At 50.9% G+C, this 18,455-nt stretch overlaps 1 protein-coding gene across 1 annotated transcript in view; it reads right to left on the reverse strand.

The window, feature by feature from the left end:
- Positions 1-4,567: 4,567 nt before the first annotated feature.
- The window catches only part of LOC124485019 (DNA-binding protein SATB2-like), a 32,627-nt gene continuing 18,739 nt past the window's right edge, over positions 4,568-18,455 (reverse strand). Inside the window, 11 exon segments of the mRNA XM_047046264.1 lie at positions 4,568-6,800; positions 12,179-12,373; positions 12,933-13,085; positions 13,834-13,920; positions 14,566-14,778; positions 15,566-16,153; positions 16,249-16,299; positions 17,117-17,166; positions 17,169-17,217; positions 18,138-18,236; positions 18,238-18,262. Coding sequence (XP_046902220.1) covers positions 6,144-6,800; positions 12,179-12,373; positions 12,933-13,085; positions 13,834-13,920; positions 14,566-14,778; positions 15,566-16,153; positions 16,249-16,299; positions 17,117-17,166; positions 17,169-17,217; positions 18,138-18,236; positions 18,238-18,262 — 2,167 coding nt within the window. The 3' untranslated portion in view covers positions 4,568-6,143.

Consider the following 18,455-nt stretch of genomic DNA (forward strand, 5'->3'; position numbering starts at 1 on the left):
GAACAGTTTTGAACTCAGTGATTGAAGAAAAACATGACTTTGTTTCCACAGACTTGATGCAAGTCATATCAGATTAATTCACCTCAAGACATATACTCATATCCAAGACACACTTCTCTTTACCTCTCCTCTCCCTGAATCACGAGTGAACCAGATGCCTTCTAATAGACACAATGACATGTCATTGTTTTATTGCTACAGCTCTTTTGTTGTTATTATTTTGGATGTCTGTGTCCATCTCCTTTTTCTGTGCAGGTGGCCAGTGTACGCTGACATGGTATTGGAATGCACCAATCAGCTGCCCTGCTGTGGGCCATGTGACCTGGGACACACCTCTGTGCCCAGCCCTGTTGCTGCCCCCTCTGGTCCTTGAAAGAGCTGGTCTCTGCAGACAGGACACGGTTAAACACACTCCAACTCGAACCAAACCAGGCTAATATATTAACATCATCCATAAATGTCCTAAAGGTAGTGACTCAAATGACTGTGAGATTCAACATAATCTGATACCTGATAGTAAAAGAAAAGATTTTGATCAATCGGATTATTTGAGGCTTGTTGTATATATGTAGATGTGAGAGTATGTCATTTAAATATTTGTGTTGTTTTTGAACCTAACAGAGAATAATGTACATTTATAGAAAACAATAGCCTAAGTCAAATTGGGAAAAGGGAAGCAACAGCCACGGAAAAAAGAGGGCAACAGCATTGTCTGTTTACAGTGTGATACATTGGAAGAAAAACATATCCAGGTATCAATAGTAACAGGTAGGATGTTGGTATCTATATTTGTGTGTGTGCTATTTCAGTCAGTGGGAGGCCACAGGTGTGTGATCGCTCCACAGAGATCTGCCTCTCTGCTGCTGCATTGTGGGTAATAATAGTTAGCATGGCACCTGTGCCCCTGTGCGCCCCCCCCCCCCCCCCTCCCCTCCTCCGTCACCTCTAATGGCCTCTAATCACTCTCCCATCAGCCCTAATACCCAGCAGCAGTGCCCTCCCAGCTGCCTGAGGGGCCCTGGGCACCACCATGCCTGTCAATCTCACTGCCCACACTCTGCCTCGCTCTGCCCTCACACACACACACGTACCTCTCATACCCTATGTTTTACTCTGGTCCAAAATTGTGATAAGACTCCCTCTCATCTATGGCTCACACTCCCTCACTCCCTCCCGCCCCCCCCCCCCCCACTAAGCTCTGTCCACTGGAACGAGGAAGCTGCTGATGGAGTGGTCACATGATCCCTCAATAGTTCCTAACACACAGGCTTCTGCGGTCTGCTCATTAGGAACAGAAAAACGATGCCTGCGTCAGAGAGTGTGTGTTTGTCTGTGCGTGTGTCTGTGTGTGTGTGTATGAGTTTTGGAGTGTTGGAAAGTCTGTTTTGTGCACGCTGAATAGTGCAAAATAGAGGTGAGGAGAGGATAGGAGAGAAGAGGAGTGGAGGGGAGAGGGGAAGAAGGGACAGGAGAGGAGAGGGGAACGGAACCCCAGATCTCTGGGTGGTCTGGCCACGTCGCTGCTGTCTCCCCCAAACAGCTCAGACTCGCCTCCAAGAGCTGCAGGATCCGAACTGGCTGACAAATCTATAGAGGCTGTGAGGTTTTCACTCCGACACCCCCCCCTCCGGCTCTACACCACACCGCACTCCGCTCGGCTCCAACACAAATCCTCCGACTAATGACAACCAGCCTACACAACCCGGGGCACAAAGGGTTAAAGCCGCCAATTGAGCGAATAATGAGTTCAATTAGGAGAAGAAGGGAGGAGGGTAGTGGGGAAGGTGGATGGAAACCAGAGGACAGCCTTTCTCCACAGAGCTGGGGAGAGGATCACCAAGAGGGAGAAAGACAAAAGGCCTCACGCTTTTAAAGTGTTTAGAGGAGAGCAACTCCTTCTTTCCTCCTCTTCAAGAATTCACTTCATGAGACTTAATGTATATTCCTATTGCTGATGAATTCATTCATAATTTTTTGGGGGGCCTGAGGAGGGGAGCCAGAGATCTGGAGGGGGCTGGGGGAGTGAAGCCCAGCACCACTGTTGGAGTTAACACTGTCAGTCAGAAACAATAAGGGCTTGATTTGAACTGTTCATATCCACATGTAATGCAGGTGAGAATAGCATTTATATTTGGAGTGTGTTGGTGGCCACTTAAAAACCGTCTGTTCATCATTTTCCATCAGTTAGCTTTTCCAGTGGGTTTGGTTTGCTGCTTGTGGCTTATTGTAAAGTAAACTGGGATGTGTTTGCCAATCTTGAGTCGGCTGGCGACAGTTTGTTTGTAATTCCGTGGAACACCCAAAGCGACATTAAATGTTTTTTAACGAAAGTATTATTTTACTGGATAAACAAGGAACATTACATTGTCATCAAACTGTTTCCAGTAAGTTCCTCCCAGAAAGGTCTCTTGAGTAAAAATTCTTCCCAGTCCTGGTTTGCTTTGATTGTCTTTCTGGACAAATGAAACAGTATTTGGTTCCTGTGGCCACACCACTGGCTCGCCCTACCTCGCCCCAGCCCATTCTCCCCTCCTCCACGCTTGGCCCGTCTTTTATACACAACACAGCATTGTTCTAAAGCGGGGATCTTTGAAATGCTAGAGACGTCTTTGAAGAATACTGTAGAAATAACAAGTTTCTCAGAGGAGAGTCACACTGTCTGGCATAGGAAGGACCCCACACAGAACAAAGAGGAGGACGACAGATCTCATATTCATTGGATGCACTTTATTTAAACAACAACAACAATTAGAAAAAAATAAAACTAGCGACCGAACCAAGAAAACATAACAAACGCGAGAGCCTAACAATGCACATAAGTTAAAAGATTCATTATCACTTAGTGATAACAAACTGGATTACTGGAGAATGGATACAGAGGATCAGACAGAAGCGCTGATTCACATTGTCGGCGAGGATAGTGATGATGACGAGAAGACCGCTAGGAAGGAACTGGCAGGCTGAACATAGATACAGTGAGCCATCTGACGAGGTCTTCCGGACCGTTCAGTGGAGGATTGTGCTTAGTCAGGAGGCACAGCAGTACGCGCCCCCTCCCCTCATACCACAAAAGAACAACAACAACCATATCTTAAAGCAGTCAGAATTCATGGTAGTGTACCTATCTGCATGACACTTCTCGCAGTTATGACTATGTTGAAGCTAGATACATACTGACACACGGACAGACAAAGCTAGTTTCCCCCCCGCCTGGCTCCATGAATGAGCCTCACGGGGGTCTGTCAGGGCTCTTCATCCCCTGTCTGTCCCAGCGTGGGCAGGTGATTATCTGCCAGCAGGGAGGAGGAGAGGGGACACGAGCCTGACCCCAGATCTCCAACTCATCAGGAACATTTGGGCTCAATTGTTGAGCAGAATGTCTCTCTCCGGTAACACCACTGTAGCAAGAGTAAAAGAAACCCACATGCTGTGCCTCTCTCTCTCTCTGTCTCTCTGTCTCTCTCTCTCTCTCTCTGTCTCTCTCTCTCTCTCTCTCTCTCTCTCTCTCTCTCTCTCTCTCTCTCTCACACACACACACACACACACACACACACACACACACACACACATACACACACTGTGTGAACCCCCCCCCGTGGCAGGTTAAACACCGATCTCAAGTTGACCTCCACCTCTCATCAGTGCTAAGACTCTTCACTGGACTGGAGAGAGGTAATGGTATGTGTGTATTAGGACGTGCACATGCACATGTGTGTACGTGTGTGTGCGGCAGCTATGATGACAGGGGCAGAGCGGGACTCCTGATTGACAGGTGTGAGTGCGGCATGGCATGAGGCCCACTGAGCGATAACAATACCCCTGCTGGTGAGCTACTCCACTCCACTCATTTACACAAAGACTTCATGGGTCGGCGATGGCTAATGGAGCTTGATTGATGCACCAATCACTGATCACGGATCCTAATGGTGTCTCTGGCTGGATGGACGAGATGGGCCGGCTACTGCTGTATCTGTGTGGGTTCCAGGAGGGCTGAGAAGGAAATTGTGTTCAACGCCAGAGGCTCTGCGACAGAATCCTTCCACAGACATGGACCATGGTGTGTTGGTTTGGTTTTGTCATTGGGAACTTTGGACTCTCCCTGTAGCCAGAACCGTCTCGGCTTCCGAGGACAAACGGCTCTGTGTTCTACCGTCTGTAACCTTGGAGCTGCTAGAGTGCTCTGCTGCTCCCTGCGGGGCAGAGCCCCAGAGCAGAGCGCAGGCCTGCCAGTGTGGGAAGCGTTTCAACGTGAATTACTGTCCCTCCCCAAGCGCTGCCTCTTATTAGGGACCTCGGCCCAGCCGGCTTTGCACAGCCCTCTAATTGATTGGCTTGGAGTGATGCAGGGCTCGCCTCACAGTCTCTCTCTGTCTGTGTGTGTGTTTGTGTGTGTAGCCTGCACTGGGAACCTTGAAGTGGAAGCTGTGAGACAAGCTGCTGTTCGTCACCTCTGATTCCTATCGCTCATTGCAACACAGTGTGCGATGGCTGCGATTAAGATGACAAGGCAGGTCAGCCCTCACTGGATGTGCAGCCGCTGACTGGAGACACAGATCTCACGTGGACACGACGAGCCACATGAGTACGGGATGTGTTCGCACATTTACAACCATGTTTTGAACGGCTCAAAAAGTAGATTGTCAACGTATGCAGGCAAAAGCAGACTTTATTCCCCTTGTTTCCTGCGTCGCACGACTGGAGGAACCCACTGATTTCCTAAGTCTGTGTCTCTTAGGAAAACGACAAAAACAATATATTTTACTCAAGGACGTTCAGTAACTGCTTCTTTTCTCCTCTTCTTCTTCCACTTCGTTTTCTTTTGGCAGTGTGCTCTCATAAAAAATAAATCTTGTCCCCAACCGCCATGTGTACAAAAGCTAATATTAAAACCGTCAAAACAGAACTCAAAATAACAGCGATGACAGCAAGAACAACCATAATACCAATGATAATAATGATAATAATAATCATGGATAAAGGTAGCAATAAATAGGGTTGGTGGAGTTAAGTGCGGGTAGGTGTGGTTAAACAGGACACTGTGGGCACCAATGGGGGAGAGGGGGGGGTGGGGTGGTGGTGGAGAAGGGTTAGGGTTAGAAAGAGAGGGAGAGGAAGTGAATGGGTGGGTTACTGCACATAAAGTGACTGTTTGGTTGGGTCTCCCTTTTCGTCCCTCCCTTTGTCTCCATGCAGACGCGACATGGCTGGACGGGCATCAGCATCCACTGTGCTTGCACCCCATGTCCTCCTGGACCTTCTGCATCTCCAGCCAAACCTCTGTCTCTTAGGTGTGTCCCTAAATCCCACGGGCCTGGAGGACGGCAAGAGGAACTAGGGTGTGATTGGCGGAGAGTGGAGGGAAAAGGAGAGAGTACACGCCCCTTTAGTGTGGGCTGCTGAACAGGGAAGGGGGGAGATGAGAGTTTGGGGAGGAAAGTCGATGTGTGCGGGTGAGGGAGGGAAATCCACTTCCTTTAGGGATTGTTAGTCTGGAGTAGCAGGATAGCGTTTGCAGTCTGCATCGTGAGAAATTGGAGCTCCTCTGCATTTGGTCTCAGGTCGGTTAGTGGGTGTGACCCCATGTTTGGTGTGTGGGTGTTGTAGAGACAACAAGGAGAGCAGTCACTGGAGAGAGAAGGTTAGACTCCAACTGGGTCTGGCTGCATGTTTGGGATCGACTAATATAAAGAGTGGTGAAGATGATACGTGATCATGATGATACGTTCCTACTCTGTTGTAGACATGAGTCCACAAACTGGTGTGTTTGTGTGTTTGATACTTCCTCTGTGTAGAACTATATCTAACCAATGCCGTCTCACAGAATATCTCTGCTCCTTGCTGCTGAGGTAACTGTGTATGTTCATGCTATCATTCTGATAGCCCACAAGGCTTTGTCAGAGAGGTTGATTAGAACTCACGCCTGTTTGTCTATCTGTCGGTCAGTGTGAGTCTGCTCATTTGAATCCCTGCCACTTCCTACTCAGTCCTCCCACCAATTCTCAGCCGTTGACCCCTCTCACTCCTCTATCCCTCTCTCCTTCCCTCCCCTCTGTCCCTCCTCTCTCTCTCTCTCTCTCTCTCTCTCTCTCTCTCTCTCTCTCTCTCTCTCTCTCTCTCTCTCTCCGTGTTGGTCTCTGGGGTCTTTATCTCTGGTAGTCGGCCTGCTCTCGGGGGCTGGAGGAGGAGGAACTACTGGGGCCTCGGGGGTGAGTGTGTCCCTGGTCTTTGGCCTCGTCCTGGGTTTGGCTGTTCCCAGAGGGCGGGGCTAGGTTAGTGGGGACCGCAGTCGTCCCTCCGCCTGCTCCTCCTCCATCGGAGGACGGGTACATCTCTTCGTGGCCGTCCTCGCTGGACTCTGGGTCCTCGGAACCGGAGAGAAGCTCCTCTTCCCGGTACTCGCTGACATCCACGCCCCCAGCGACGGCCAATCCCTCCCCCAGCTCCTTCAGCCGGCCGTGGTGCTTGACGTGGTAGCGCTGGTTCTGGAAGAACTTGATGATGGTGTGTTTGGGCAGGTCCAGCTGGGCGGAGAGGGTGTGGATGGCCTCCTGGTCCGGGTACAGCCCCACGTCCTGGATGAAGCTCTGCAGGATCCCCAGCGCCTCTAAGGAGATCTTGGTGCGTGACCGAGGCTTCTTGGCGCAGGTGCTGCCACTGCTTCCTGTGAGGCCGCCGCCACCGCCGCATCCTGACCCGGCGGTGTGTGGGCTGTCGTCGTTGGCGGAGGCAGGCAGAGGCTCCTCCCTCATGGGGGAGTGGTGGTGGTCCTTCAGGGGCTGTGGGGGTGGTCTGTGCAACGCCTGGCGAGAAAGACAGTAGAACTGGTTAGTGGGGTGTGGTGACCCCCTCATCAACTCATCAAGGGGTCAGATGGCTGAGCGGTTAGGGAGTCGGGCTACTGATCAGAAGGTTGTTGGTTCGATTCCTGGTCGTGCCAAATGAAGTTGTGTCCTTGGGCAAGGCACTTCACCCTACTTGCCTCGGGGAGAATGCCCCTGTACTTACTGTAAGTCGCTCTGGATAAGAGTGTCTGCTAAATGACTAAATGTAAATGCAATCAACTAATTCGATACCACATTTTGTAGGTGTATGTATGCATGTGAATCAGAGCTTCATAGCTCACATGCCCTGCCTGAACACATTCATGTCCCTCTGCTCTGACCCTCGGTTGGAGTTTTAAGAGTAAAAGTCCAACCAGCAGCTGTGTGATTTCACACAGAGCACCATCACTGTTTAGCTAAACCACCAAACCCTGAACCAACTCCCTTTACAGTAAGATGTGTCCCCTAAACCACCCCAGCTCCAGCCAGATCCTTGCTCACAATTTAAATGCAGTGCCACAATGTTTGTTTATAGGTGCAGTCTTGGTATTGGTACTCTGATTCTTCTCACTGGTTTTCTGTCTACACCTTATGACTACACCTTCTCCCGGCACCACCCTCACTGCCCCTCCACCACCACCACCCTCCCTGCCCCACCACCACCACCCTCCCTGCCCCTCCACCACCACCACCCTCCCTGCCCCTCCACCACCACCCTCCCTGCCCCTCCACCACCACCCTCCCTGCCCCTCTACCACCATCCTCCCTGGGCCTCCACCACCACCACCCTCCCTGGCCCTCCACACCCACCCTCCCTGCCCCTCCTCACCCACCCTCCCTGCCCCTCCACACCCACCCTCCCTGCCCCTCCTCACCCACCCTCCCTGCCCCTCCTCACCCACCCTCCCTGCTCCTCCAGTCAGGAATACAGAGCTATAAATCTGTGGTGCATTAAAATTAAAGGACCCACATAAAGATAATAGTCAGTCGCCTTTCTCTGCCTCTTCAATAATGACAGGGTATTACTTAAATAATATCGAGGGCCAGACCAGACCATGAAATTGCTCTGATTTCGCTTGTGGGGGCTTTTGGGTCCGAATACTTGACAGAAAGTGTAGGGTTGCAGTTTTTTTTACCCTCACACCCTCTCTAATTCTATCTGTCAGTTCTGGGCTCGTCCACGACCGTGTGAAACTAACATCAGCCACACAGAGCTGGGGATTGAGAAATAATGGAGACAGCGGTGAAGAGACGGAGACAAAGGATTTTGATAGCTGTCTGTTTGCTGGCCTAACAAGGACCACACACACACACGCGTACTGTATACACAAACACACGCATGTGCACACCCATATCCAGTAAAACAATAAAACTCTTAATAGATAAATTGAGGGTAAGACATAGTGAGCTTACAGCCCCACCGTTTGTAATGATCGGTCACATGCATATGCACACACACAGACACACACACACACATGCACACACACAGGCCTGTTCTCCTTCATGTGCTAATGATGATGTCCGTGGTAGGGAGAGAGATTAGAGCCAAACCCTCATAGCTCTCGTTTTCTCTCCCGTTCTCTCTCCTCTCTGTTTCTCCTTTGTCTTTGTTCTCCTTGCTCTTTCCCCTTTCTTCCGTTGTGTTTCTCCTCCTCTCCTCTTTCTCCTCTTCCCTCTTTCGTCCATCTCTATCTGCTCAGCCTTCTGTCTCATTTCTCTAGTCTCTTTGTCTGTCACTTCCTCCCCTCCTTTCCTCTCTCCTACTCACTCCATCCTTCCCCCCTGTCTAATGCTGAGGGACACTAATGAAGTGAACTTCTGCCAAGCCAACATTGCTCAAGCTCAGACTCAACCACAACTCTAGTATGGCCTTCTTCCCTCTCTCCTTCTTTCCCTTCCAGTCTGCCTTAACACACCTTTCCCCATTCCTTTCATTCCTTTGCCTCCTTGAGACCCTGATTCTACACCGTTACCCTCCACTAACCCTCCTCATCCCTTTTTAGCCATGGTAAATCCCCATTTGGTTCACCATGTCAGTCATTTTCATGGCTTCACAAAAGTGATCCTTGCCCACAACCACAAATCACATGGAATCATTTGACTTTCTTTTCTCAATTCAAACCAAGCATGATTGTGAGTTCATTGCTTTGGAGTAAAAACGTTTCATTTTAAATGCAAATCAAGGCAAATTACAGCATGGAACTATGAAAGAATTATATAACATGAAATATTAATCCTCTCCTTAATGAGGGCTGGTCCTCCAGGGGCCAGTGTGTTGAATGCATGTGTGTGTGTGTGTGTTTTTGTGTGTTTGTGTGTAGTTACCACCAGAGACACCATTAACACGTACATAAATATGTAATGATGGAAAATTCACTTTTCTCTCAATGTTCTGCATGACTTCACCTTTCCTGTTAATCAGTGTTCTTTCATCTCTCTTTCTGTGTGTGTGTGACCAGGGAAGAGTCGAGTTTAGATGTTTTTTCTGTTGTGTGTATGTGTGTGTACACATACTAATTGTACACTGATGATTCATAAGTAAGTAAGTAAGTAAGACTTTATTCATATAGCACTTCTCGTACAAGAATTGCAGCTCAAAGTGCAAACCCAAAGGGTTGTACGAATGTCAAGCTACTGAGACAGTAGGACAGGAAGTGTGCGTTCGCTATTCGTGAGTGAGCCTTCTTCTGCGTGTGTGTGTGAGAGACAGTGCGTGTGTTTGTATTTATTCCACTTATTTGTCATTAAAGCATTAGGTTAATTGGGAGACAGAGAGAAAAAAGAGAGAGAGACAGAGAGAGAGAGAGAGAGAGAGAGAGAGAGAGAGAGAGAGACAGAGAGAGAGAGAGAGAGAGAGAGAGAGACAGAGAGAGAGAGAGAGAGACAGAGAGAGAGAGACAGAGAGAGAGAGAGACAGAGAGAGAGAGAAAGAATGAAAGAAAGAAAAGGGGGGCAATGGAGTTGAGAAGAAGGGGTCTTTTGGCAGGGGCCTTTCTAGTCTGGCACTCTGGGGGTCTCCACGCCCACACTGGGGTCTCAGGAACATCTACCACCACCGGCACGCAGCAGAATCCAATTTAGCAAAAACAATCGAGAAATTATTCATAAGGGCAGGGTCCGCCAAATTAGCACAGGGATGCACTTACTGCTAAACTCATATAAATATGTGCTGTTGATAGGCCAGGGGAATGCAGCCAGCCAGTGTCAGGACAGGGTCACTCATGGAGAAATGTGATGCTGGTCCCACAGGGGACTAGAGCAAAGCAGAGCAGGGCCAGTGGATTCACACACACACACCCACCCACACACACAGGCATACAAACACACACACACGGACACACACACCACCTGTGGAGCTAATGGGCATGCACTGCCGCTGACTGTGTTGACTCCCACAGTCCCAAGCACGCAGACACAGCACACGCCACACGCCACACGCCACACGCTAACAGCATGATGTCCCATGCAGAAAGGCTGACGTAGACATACTACACACACGCACATGAACACACAAGCCGCCTAACCATCACCCACACATTGAGCGGCGGCGTGAAAAGGTTTATTATTGATCAATGGTGTTCAGTCAGTTTGTACCCATGTCATATGCACCATATGCAGTATAGCATCACGATAATGAACTGTGTGTGTGGCTGCTGTGGTCCTGACACAGTAAGGACGGCCCTCTCCCCAGATCAAGTCCCGCCACCCCCAGGCTCCAGCCAGCCTGCCACCACAGACCACACATGTGTCCCAGCTGCTACACACACCCACACACACCCACACACACACACACCCACACACACCAGAACATGCACACACAGTGGGACATTCCCATAGACCGTATACACCCATGTATTCCATTCAAACATCCATAAATCGCCTCATCTTCTCTATGATCATCTTTCCGCCACACATTCCCTCCAGCACTCTCTCCGTCCCCTCCTACTCTCCTCTACGGTAGGTGTCTCCATGACGGCCAACAGCGAGTTTCCCGGTCCCATCCAACGTCTATAAAGCCGAACAATGGATTTTGGTGTTTCAAAACCCATTGACACTGTATGACTATGTTTAGCTTGTGTTCTGCTCCTCTCTCTTACCAACCGTCTCTGGAGGAGGGGATCCCTCTCTGAATTGCTCCTCCCAAGGTTTCTTCCATTTTTTCTCCCGGTGGGAGTTTTTCTGGGAGTTTTTCCTTGTCTTCCTTGAGGGTTTAGGTTGGTTGAGGGGCAGTTCTATGGGCGCATGTGAAGCCCTCTGTGACATGCTTGCGTGTAAAAAGGGCTGTACAAATAAATTTGATTTGATTTGATTTGATTTGATTTGAGGTGTGGCTGCCCAAACTCCCTCCATGGAGGGGTGATTAGACATGGAAGTAGCGGGTAGGGCCAGACGGGGCTGGCTAGTATATTTAGTCTGCTCTGGCCTGGTCTGGGTTCTGTGTCAGAGCAGAGGTGGAATGTGTTAATGGAGTCACCACAGCTTCCTTCCTGGCCTGGAGCACCCTGCTCTCTGCTCTGGGATGAAACACAGGGGGATGACACCAGAGGACGTGTGTTTGAGAGTGTGTGACGGTGCGCACGCCCCCTGTGTGTCTTCGGCCCCTTCTGTCTTCAACTCCTCGAAGCCCTCCCCCACATGTCCCCACTCCTCCTCCTTCCTCACCCCCTCCCTCGTCTAATAAGGCATTTCCTCAGCCATGCCACCCCTCATCTCTGATCCAGAAGTCCCGTGCCGCGTTTCCAAATGTCAGCATGTCGCTCTCAGATCTGAGGCTGTTGTGTTGAGGGGATCAAGTGAAAGACAAGCCGCCGCGATGCTGGCTTTCCCAGAGTCAGAGGTAAACAGCGAGGACACAAACCTCTGCAGCTACCGTGAAGTATGTTGGCTCTGAAATGCTACTAGGACTGTGGGGAAGCGTGTGCATGTGTGAAGGTGTGTGTGTGTGCGTGTGTGTTTAGTTTCGTAATGCATAAATGCATGCGAGTCCTCTGTGCATTTACAGTAATTCAGTAACAACCCTGGCTGGCAATAACAAAAGTCCATTTAATCAAATGTACATGTGTGAGTGTCTGCCTGTTAGTGTGTGCAGATGTGTGTGTGTGTGTGTGTGCAGATGTGTACGTGTACTCCATTATTCCAATAAATAAATAAATGAACAAACAAGTCTGGGAGAATGAGTGAGTGAGTGAGTGAGTGAGTGAGGGAGTGAATAACTTAGTGAGAGCGTGACTGACTGAGCAAGTGAATAAATGAATGAATGAGACAGCGAATGGGCTATTGAGTCAGTCAGTGAGTGAGGGAGTGAGTGAATGGTTGAGTGAGTGAGTGAGTGGTTGAGTGATTGAGTGTGTTCTCACCTGTGGGTCAGCAGGCAGGTGCAGGACAGTGTGCAGCCGCTCGCTGTGGTGGTGCCGGGACTCCTCCTCGTAGACCATGTCTCTGTCGTTCTGAGGCAGGGCCAGGAACCGCCGGATGGTGCACAGGTTCTCCCACAGGGTCCGGTTCTCCGGGCTGGGGTTCTCCTTCCAGCGCAGCAGCTCACACAGCCAGCCCTGAGAGAGAGAGAGAGAGAGAGAGAGAGAGAGAGAGAGAGAGAGAGAGAGAGAGAGAGAGAGAGAGAAGAGGGAGACCGAAATTTGATTATCTCTGCTAGACTAGTCCAGTCTTTGACACCAGCTGTTGTGTGCATCCATCCTCCCCTTGCATGCAGTGTGAATAACCTGATCAGCTCTCTCTCTGTGTCTCTCTGTCTCTTTCTCTCTCCATCCCCCTCTCCCTGCGTCCCTCAGCATCCCTCGCTCCGTCAGGCCAGCTGCAGCAGATGGGTGCAGTCAGCCATGACCCCCAGCCACCCCAGAACCCTCCAACCTGGGAGACCTCGCTAACCACAAGCTGCCACACACATACATGCATGAACAAGCACACACACACCTGAAGGTTTGCCTACACACAAACACACCCACACATGAACACACAGGCACTGAGAAACGCACGTAGTCGCACACACGCTGAAGCACAAACTGACAGCAAATGGTCAAACAGACCTATCAAGTCATACCCGTCTAGAACCAGAACCAAGTCAAGGGGTCAGGGGTCAGACTGGGTTCTCACCTGGCTCTTATTGGCGGCCACCTTTGCAAACAGTGCTTGGGACACCTTGGCTCTCTTCATCTCCTGCTGGATCTCGTCGTAGATGCCGGAGGTGATGTTCACCAGGGACTCCAGCTTCAAGGGGAGGTCCGAGGCCGGGCCTGGTGGCTTTGGCTAGAGAGAGGAGTGGAGGGGTGGGAGTGAAGTGGAGGTGGTGGGGTCAAGGAGAGACCAGGAAAAAGAGAAGGTGGGGATCAAGGAGACGAGGAAGGAAAGGGGATAGGGATCAAGGAAACAAGAGGAAGGAGAAGTGGTAGGGATCAAGGAGAGAGGAGGGAGGAGAGGTGGTAGGGATCAAGGAGAGAGGAGGGAGGAGAGGTGGTAGGGATCAAGGAGAGAGGAGGGAGGAGAGGTGGTAGGGATCAAGGAGAGAGGAGGGAGGAGAGGTGGTAGGGATGGACGAGGAATCAAATATAAAAGTCAGTTGTCCACCATCAAGTAAGCATGACAGGCAATCAGTTGATCAGTCAATGTTTTGAAAATTTTTAGTGCATGTACATCTATACTGCCTTCCACGTTCCAACATGGACCATGTTTATAGATGAAAGTCAGTATGTCCTTCTCTTACATCTGCTTTGTAGTTTCTGTTTGAATTAGTGTGTACTGAATTTCACTTAGCTTTTGTACACAATGTTTGAAGTTTCATGCAGGGACAAGCCATCTCACATTCCCCCAGAATAAACGATGCTACGATAATGTATACAGACATAATAATGATAACACACAATGCATCTTTGATTTAGATCAGAGTTCGGGTTGGTCTTGCATCAGAGAATAAGAGTGTATGTGTGTGTGTATGTGTGTTAGAGAGAGATAGAGATAGATAGAGAGAGAGATAGAGAGAGAGTTAAATAATGCATACCGAGTTAGAGATTTTGGTTTTATTCTTCCAAATAGAGGCCCAGGCATCTGGAGTTAACTGCTCATCCAGCGTTCTCTCCCAAACCTTCTGTGCAGAACCAAACGGAAACAAGGTCAGACTATAATAATCTTTGTCTCATTGTGTCTGAACATAGTTCTGTAATATCACATCTCTGTCTGTAAGCTAACAAGCACAGGCTTGTAAAACATTCCTCCATGTACTGCAGTCTCTGCATGGGTATGCACTTGTAATTTTAGATTTTTTTATATATATTGTTTGAATTATATTTGTCCTTACATTGGTCCTAAGTAAATATGTGTGCTGTACATGCAGTAGGTGGAATATCATGGCCTTATGGTTCCACAAAATCTAATTTATCTAAAGAACACAAAACAAATTCAGTCATTCTTCATCATGCTGGTCAAGACTGGAACAAAAACTCTAAGCTAACAACACACCAGGCAGGTTTACTGCCATGAACAGTCATGCACACTTACATCCACACCAAACCGACACAAACACACATCCACAACACACACTCACATAAACATCCGCACACACACACACACACACACACTGACATCTACACACACAGAGACAAACACATGCACCCACGCATGCACCCAAACACACACACACCACACGCAGGCCCTGCTGCAGGTGAGTTTCAGGGGAGAGTGGCTCCATTTTGGGGGGGGGGGGAGGGTGGGGGGTGGGTAGGGTAGTTGCTACCTGTGAGAGGCGGGGGCCTCCGGGGCTGGAGGTAGGGGTAGCAGGCAGGCCCACAGGGGGGTTCATGCTGCGCTCGCGCTCCTCCTGGTAAATACGGTCGCGCTCGCCCTCAGGGAGGTTCAGGAAGTTCTGCATGGCCTTCAGGTTGACCAGCAGAGACTGAGAGGCCGAGCGAGGATCCTCCTCCTTCCGCAGGATCTCCGACAGCAGGCCCTGGTGTACACACACACACACACACACGGCCGGCAGCCACACACACACACACCGCAGACGCACACATTTAGAATGAGCCAACGGCTTGCACGCACGCGCGCGCTCCCATCGCACACGAGCAAAACGCAGACGCACACACACACACACGCCACACCACCTGCCCTCCCGGCAGTAGATAGGTAGGTGACCGCCCACCCCGTGCTCTGATGTGGGCTCCGTGGAAGCTCTAATGGGGCGTGACTGCGCCTGGCGGAGCCTCAATGCACCAGGTGCGCGTGCTGCTGGGAGGGCGGGGGAGGAGAGGGAGCCGCGGCGAGCAGACACAGCAAGCTGCCGCCAGCCAGCTCGGCTTGCTTATCTCCCCCCCAGCACACGGAGGGGTGGCCCGGACAGACCCTGGAGCCCGTGGGAGGGACCACAGGAATAGCCCTGCGGATGCACTGATTCAGCGCGAGCACGTCAGACGCTGCGTGGCCGTCTTCAGGCACCGTAACCAAGTTCGTTTATGCCTCTCATGTTCACTTCCTTTATACTCTCTTTATCGTCCCTCGCCGCCACCCACCACCCACCGCACCTCCAGTTTCCTGCTCTAGATGACCCCCCACCCCAAACACACAGACGTCACACCTCCAGCTCGTCACCCTATCTGATCCCACCCCACGCCACACACTCATCACAGCACACGTCCAGTTCCCTACCCTGAACACCCCTACTGTACCACCTGCCCACTATACCCTATGACCTCCCATGCCCCAGACCCCTCCAGCCAGCATGACGTTAGAAGTACCTGTGTGCGGTTGAAGGCCACGCGGGCGAACACCGCCTGGGAGACACTGGCCCTCTTCAGCTCATCTCTGACCTGCTGGTAGATGTCAGTGGAGACCTCTGCCGCCGACGGGTTGTTACCCAGGTCGCCCGGAGCCCCGCCCTTACAGGGCCGTGGGATGGGAGGGTGGTTGAGGAACTGCTGGTTGAGGGCCTGGGGGTGCTGGTGGGCTAGCAGGCGGCTAACGGCTAGCTGCTGGTTGATGAGGTGGGCCATGGCTAGCTGCTGCCTGACCAACTGTGGGGAGAGCTGGGGGGAGAGGAGCCCTCCTGGTCCCAGCAGGGGCTGGAGTCCGGCGGGGGGAGGGGGTGGTTGTTGGGGCACCTGGCCACGGAGAGGGGGGCTGTGGTGGAGCTGGCTGTGGGGGGAGGGCTGCTGTTGGGGCTGCTGCTGGGAGGGTTGAGAGGGGACGTGGGAGTCTCCAGAACCTCCCTTCAGAAGGGGGCCACTACTCCCACCCCCGAGGTGGCTGAGCTGGGCCAGGCCGGCCAGGTGAGGGGGGGGGTCTCTGACCAAGGACACAGAAGTCGGCCAGGCTGTCTCTCTCCACTGAGGGCACAAGGGAAAGGGCAAAGGGGTGGTGAGTGTGGCTTTGATCAAATCAAAGGCATAATAAGACCGATACATCGAGCCTGGTTCCTCACCTTTGATTTCCGAGTTGTCTCTTCCACACCAGATCTTCTCCAGGTAGTCACCTGACAAACCAAACTATTTCAGTTAGAAAGGGATCCCAGAATATATGAAACCCATATCAAAGCTCTTTGTTAGAGAAAGGGACTTCGGAGTTACTGGTAGGTGGTAAGTCAAACAGCCAATGGCACAAATCTAAATGTCTACATCTGGAGAGTGTGTTCCGTCAGGCAGAGAGCAGAACTAATATTAGAGACGTTGTGTGGAACCTGACACTCATTGGCTTGCATTTATTTTCCTCTTTCTCTCCGTTTGTATCTCTCACTGTCTCTCTCACTGTCTCTCTCACTGTCTCTCTTTCTCTCTTGTGTGTTTGGGTTTGGATCCGCATTTGTGCTGTGTAATCTTTAGCTTTTGGGTAATATGGAAAGGGTTTTGGGCTGCTGTGGTAAGGCGGTGTGTGTGTGTTTGTCAGTGTGTGTCTCTGTATGTGCGGGTGTGAGCGCGTGTGTGTGTGACAAAGGGGGGAGGGTTATGGGGTTATAAACCACAGAGGAGAGAGGTTGTCACAGCCATTTTGGGTCATAAGGACATGGGGAGGCAGAGGAAGGGGGTGGTGGTCTTTAAAACTCCCTGTGGTGACAACCAAGGACACCAGTTGGTTCTAATAAGAACTGTGCTAAGCTTTCAATGCTGCATGAATACAGACGCAAAGAGCTGTAACCATAAGCTCATCTTCTGCCTTTACCCTCTCTTGAGGTTAACCCAGGGCCTAACTAACTAACCGCTGGCAATCAATGGGCTTTTCTGATTAATTATGTGTCTGAGAAGTACAGTAATGGCTGTTGTAGGTTTCAATATATTGGATGTCAGAGCACTCACCCTTGATCTCTTATATTTCTTATACCAGCGTCCAAACTCCTGGCATTTGCCGTGGAAACATTGGCGTAGTAGGAGCTGTTCACTATTGACGAGATCATGCTCTGGAGAGGGGAGATAATGAGAGCGAGAAGGAGAGAGAGAGAGCGAGAGAGTGAGAGAGAGAGAGAGAGAGAGAGAGAGTTGAGAGAGAGGGAGAGAGAGAGAGAGAGAGAGAGAGAGAGAGAGGGAGGGAGGGAGAGAGAGAGATGAGAGAGAGAGAGAGAGGGAGGGAGGGAGGGAGAGAGAGAGGAGAGAGGGGAGAGAAGAGGGAGGGAGGAGAGGGAGGGAGGGAGGGAGAGAGAGAGAGAGAGAGAGAGAGGAGAGCGAGAGGAGAGAGAGAGAGATGAGAGAGAGAGAGGGAGGAGACGGAGGGAGGGAGAGAGAGGGAGGGGGGAGGGGGAGGGAGGGAGGGAGGGAGGGAGGGAGGGAGGAGAGAGAGAGAGAGAGGGAGGGAGGGAGGGAGGGAGGGAGGGAGGGAGAGAGAGAGAGAGAGAGAGAGAGAGAGAGAGAGAGAGAGAGAGAGAGAGAGAGAGAAAGGAAGGAAGAGAGTATGAGAGAGAGTATGAGAGAGAGGGAGAAATGTAAGAAAGTCACACTCAACTCGCACACACACACACACCCCCCCCCCCCCCCCTCCCACAACACACACACACCACCCACACACACACTGAAAAAGACAACACATTAATCATCGTGGGAAGCCACCCAGGGGAAAACTCCAGCCAGGGCACACTGGGATCCTCCAGACCCAAGTCACACAGACACATATGCTTGCAATTGATGCTGGGATCAACACCCACACAGGGAGCCTCAGACACAGTCACAGACACATCAATCCCTCAGACCTGCCACACCGCCTCCATGGGGAACCACACGGTTTGCATTGAAGGTACGAGGCATGCTTGACATCGTTGGCCAGGCTTGAGGACACGCAAAGCCAGGGTATAGGGATACAAGCAGTAAAACAAAGTGTGCTAGTTACCTGTGACAGGGGACACTCCTTGGCCAGAGTGCTCTGGTTCATCTCCTTCAGCAGCTCCTTGAGGGCGTTCCTCACCGTGGCGTGGTTCCACTGCTCACAACGGGATGTCTTCCAGCCTGGCGAAGCTGCCAGAACCAAGGAAACACACTTCGTTACACCCAACGTTTGTATTCGAATCAGAGCCCCATCCCCACTGACCCATTCTCTAGTTGTTCCACATGAAATCAGACAAAACTGAGATTATGCGCCACACATACGCAATCACCAGGGATACCGCTGTAAACAAACCTGAATGGAATGCGACAACACAATGAAGAC

This window comes from Hypomesus transpacificus, chromosome 23, assembly GCF_021917145.1.
Source record: "Hypomesus transpacificus isolate Combined female chromosome 23, fHypTra1, whole genome shotgun sequence".
Classification (NCBI taxonomy): domain Eukaryota; kingdom Metazoa; phylum Chordata; class Actinopteri; order Osmeriformes; family Osmeridae; genus Hypomesus; species Hypomesus transpacificus.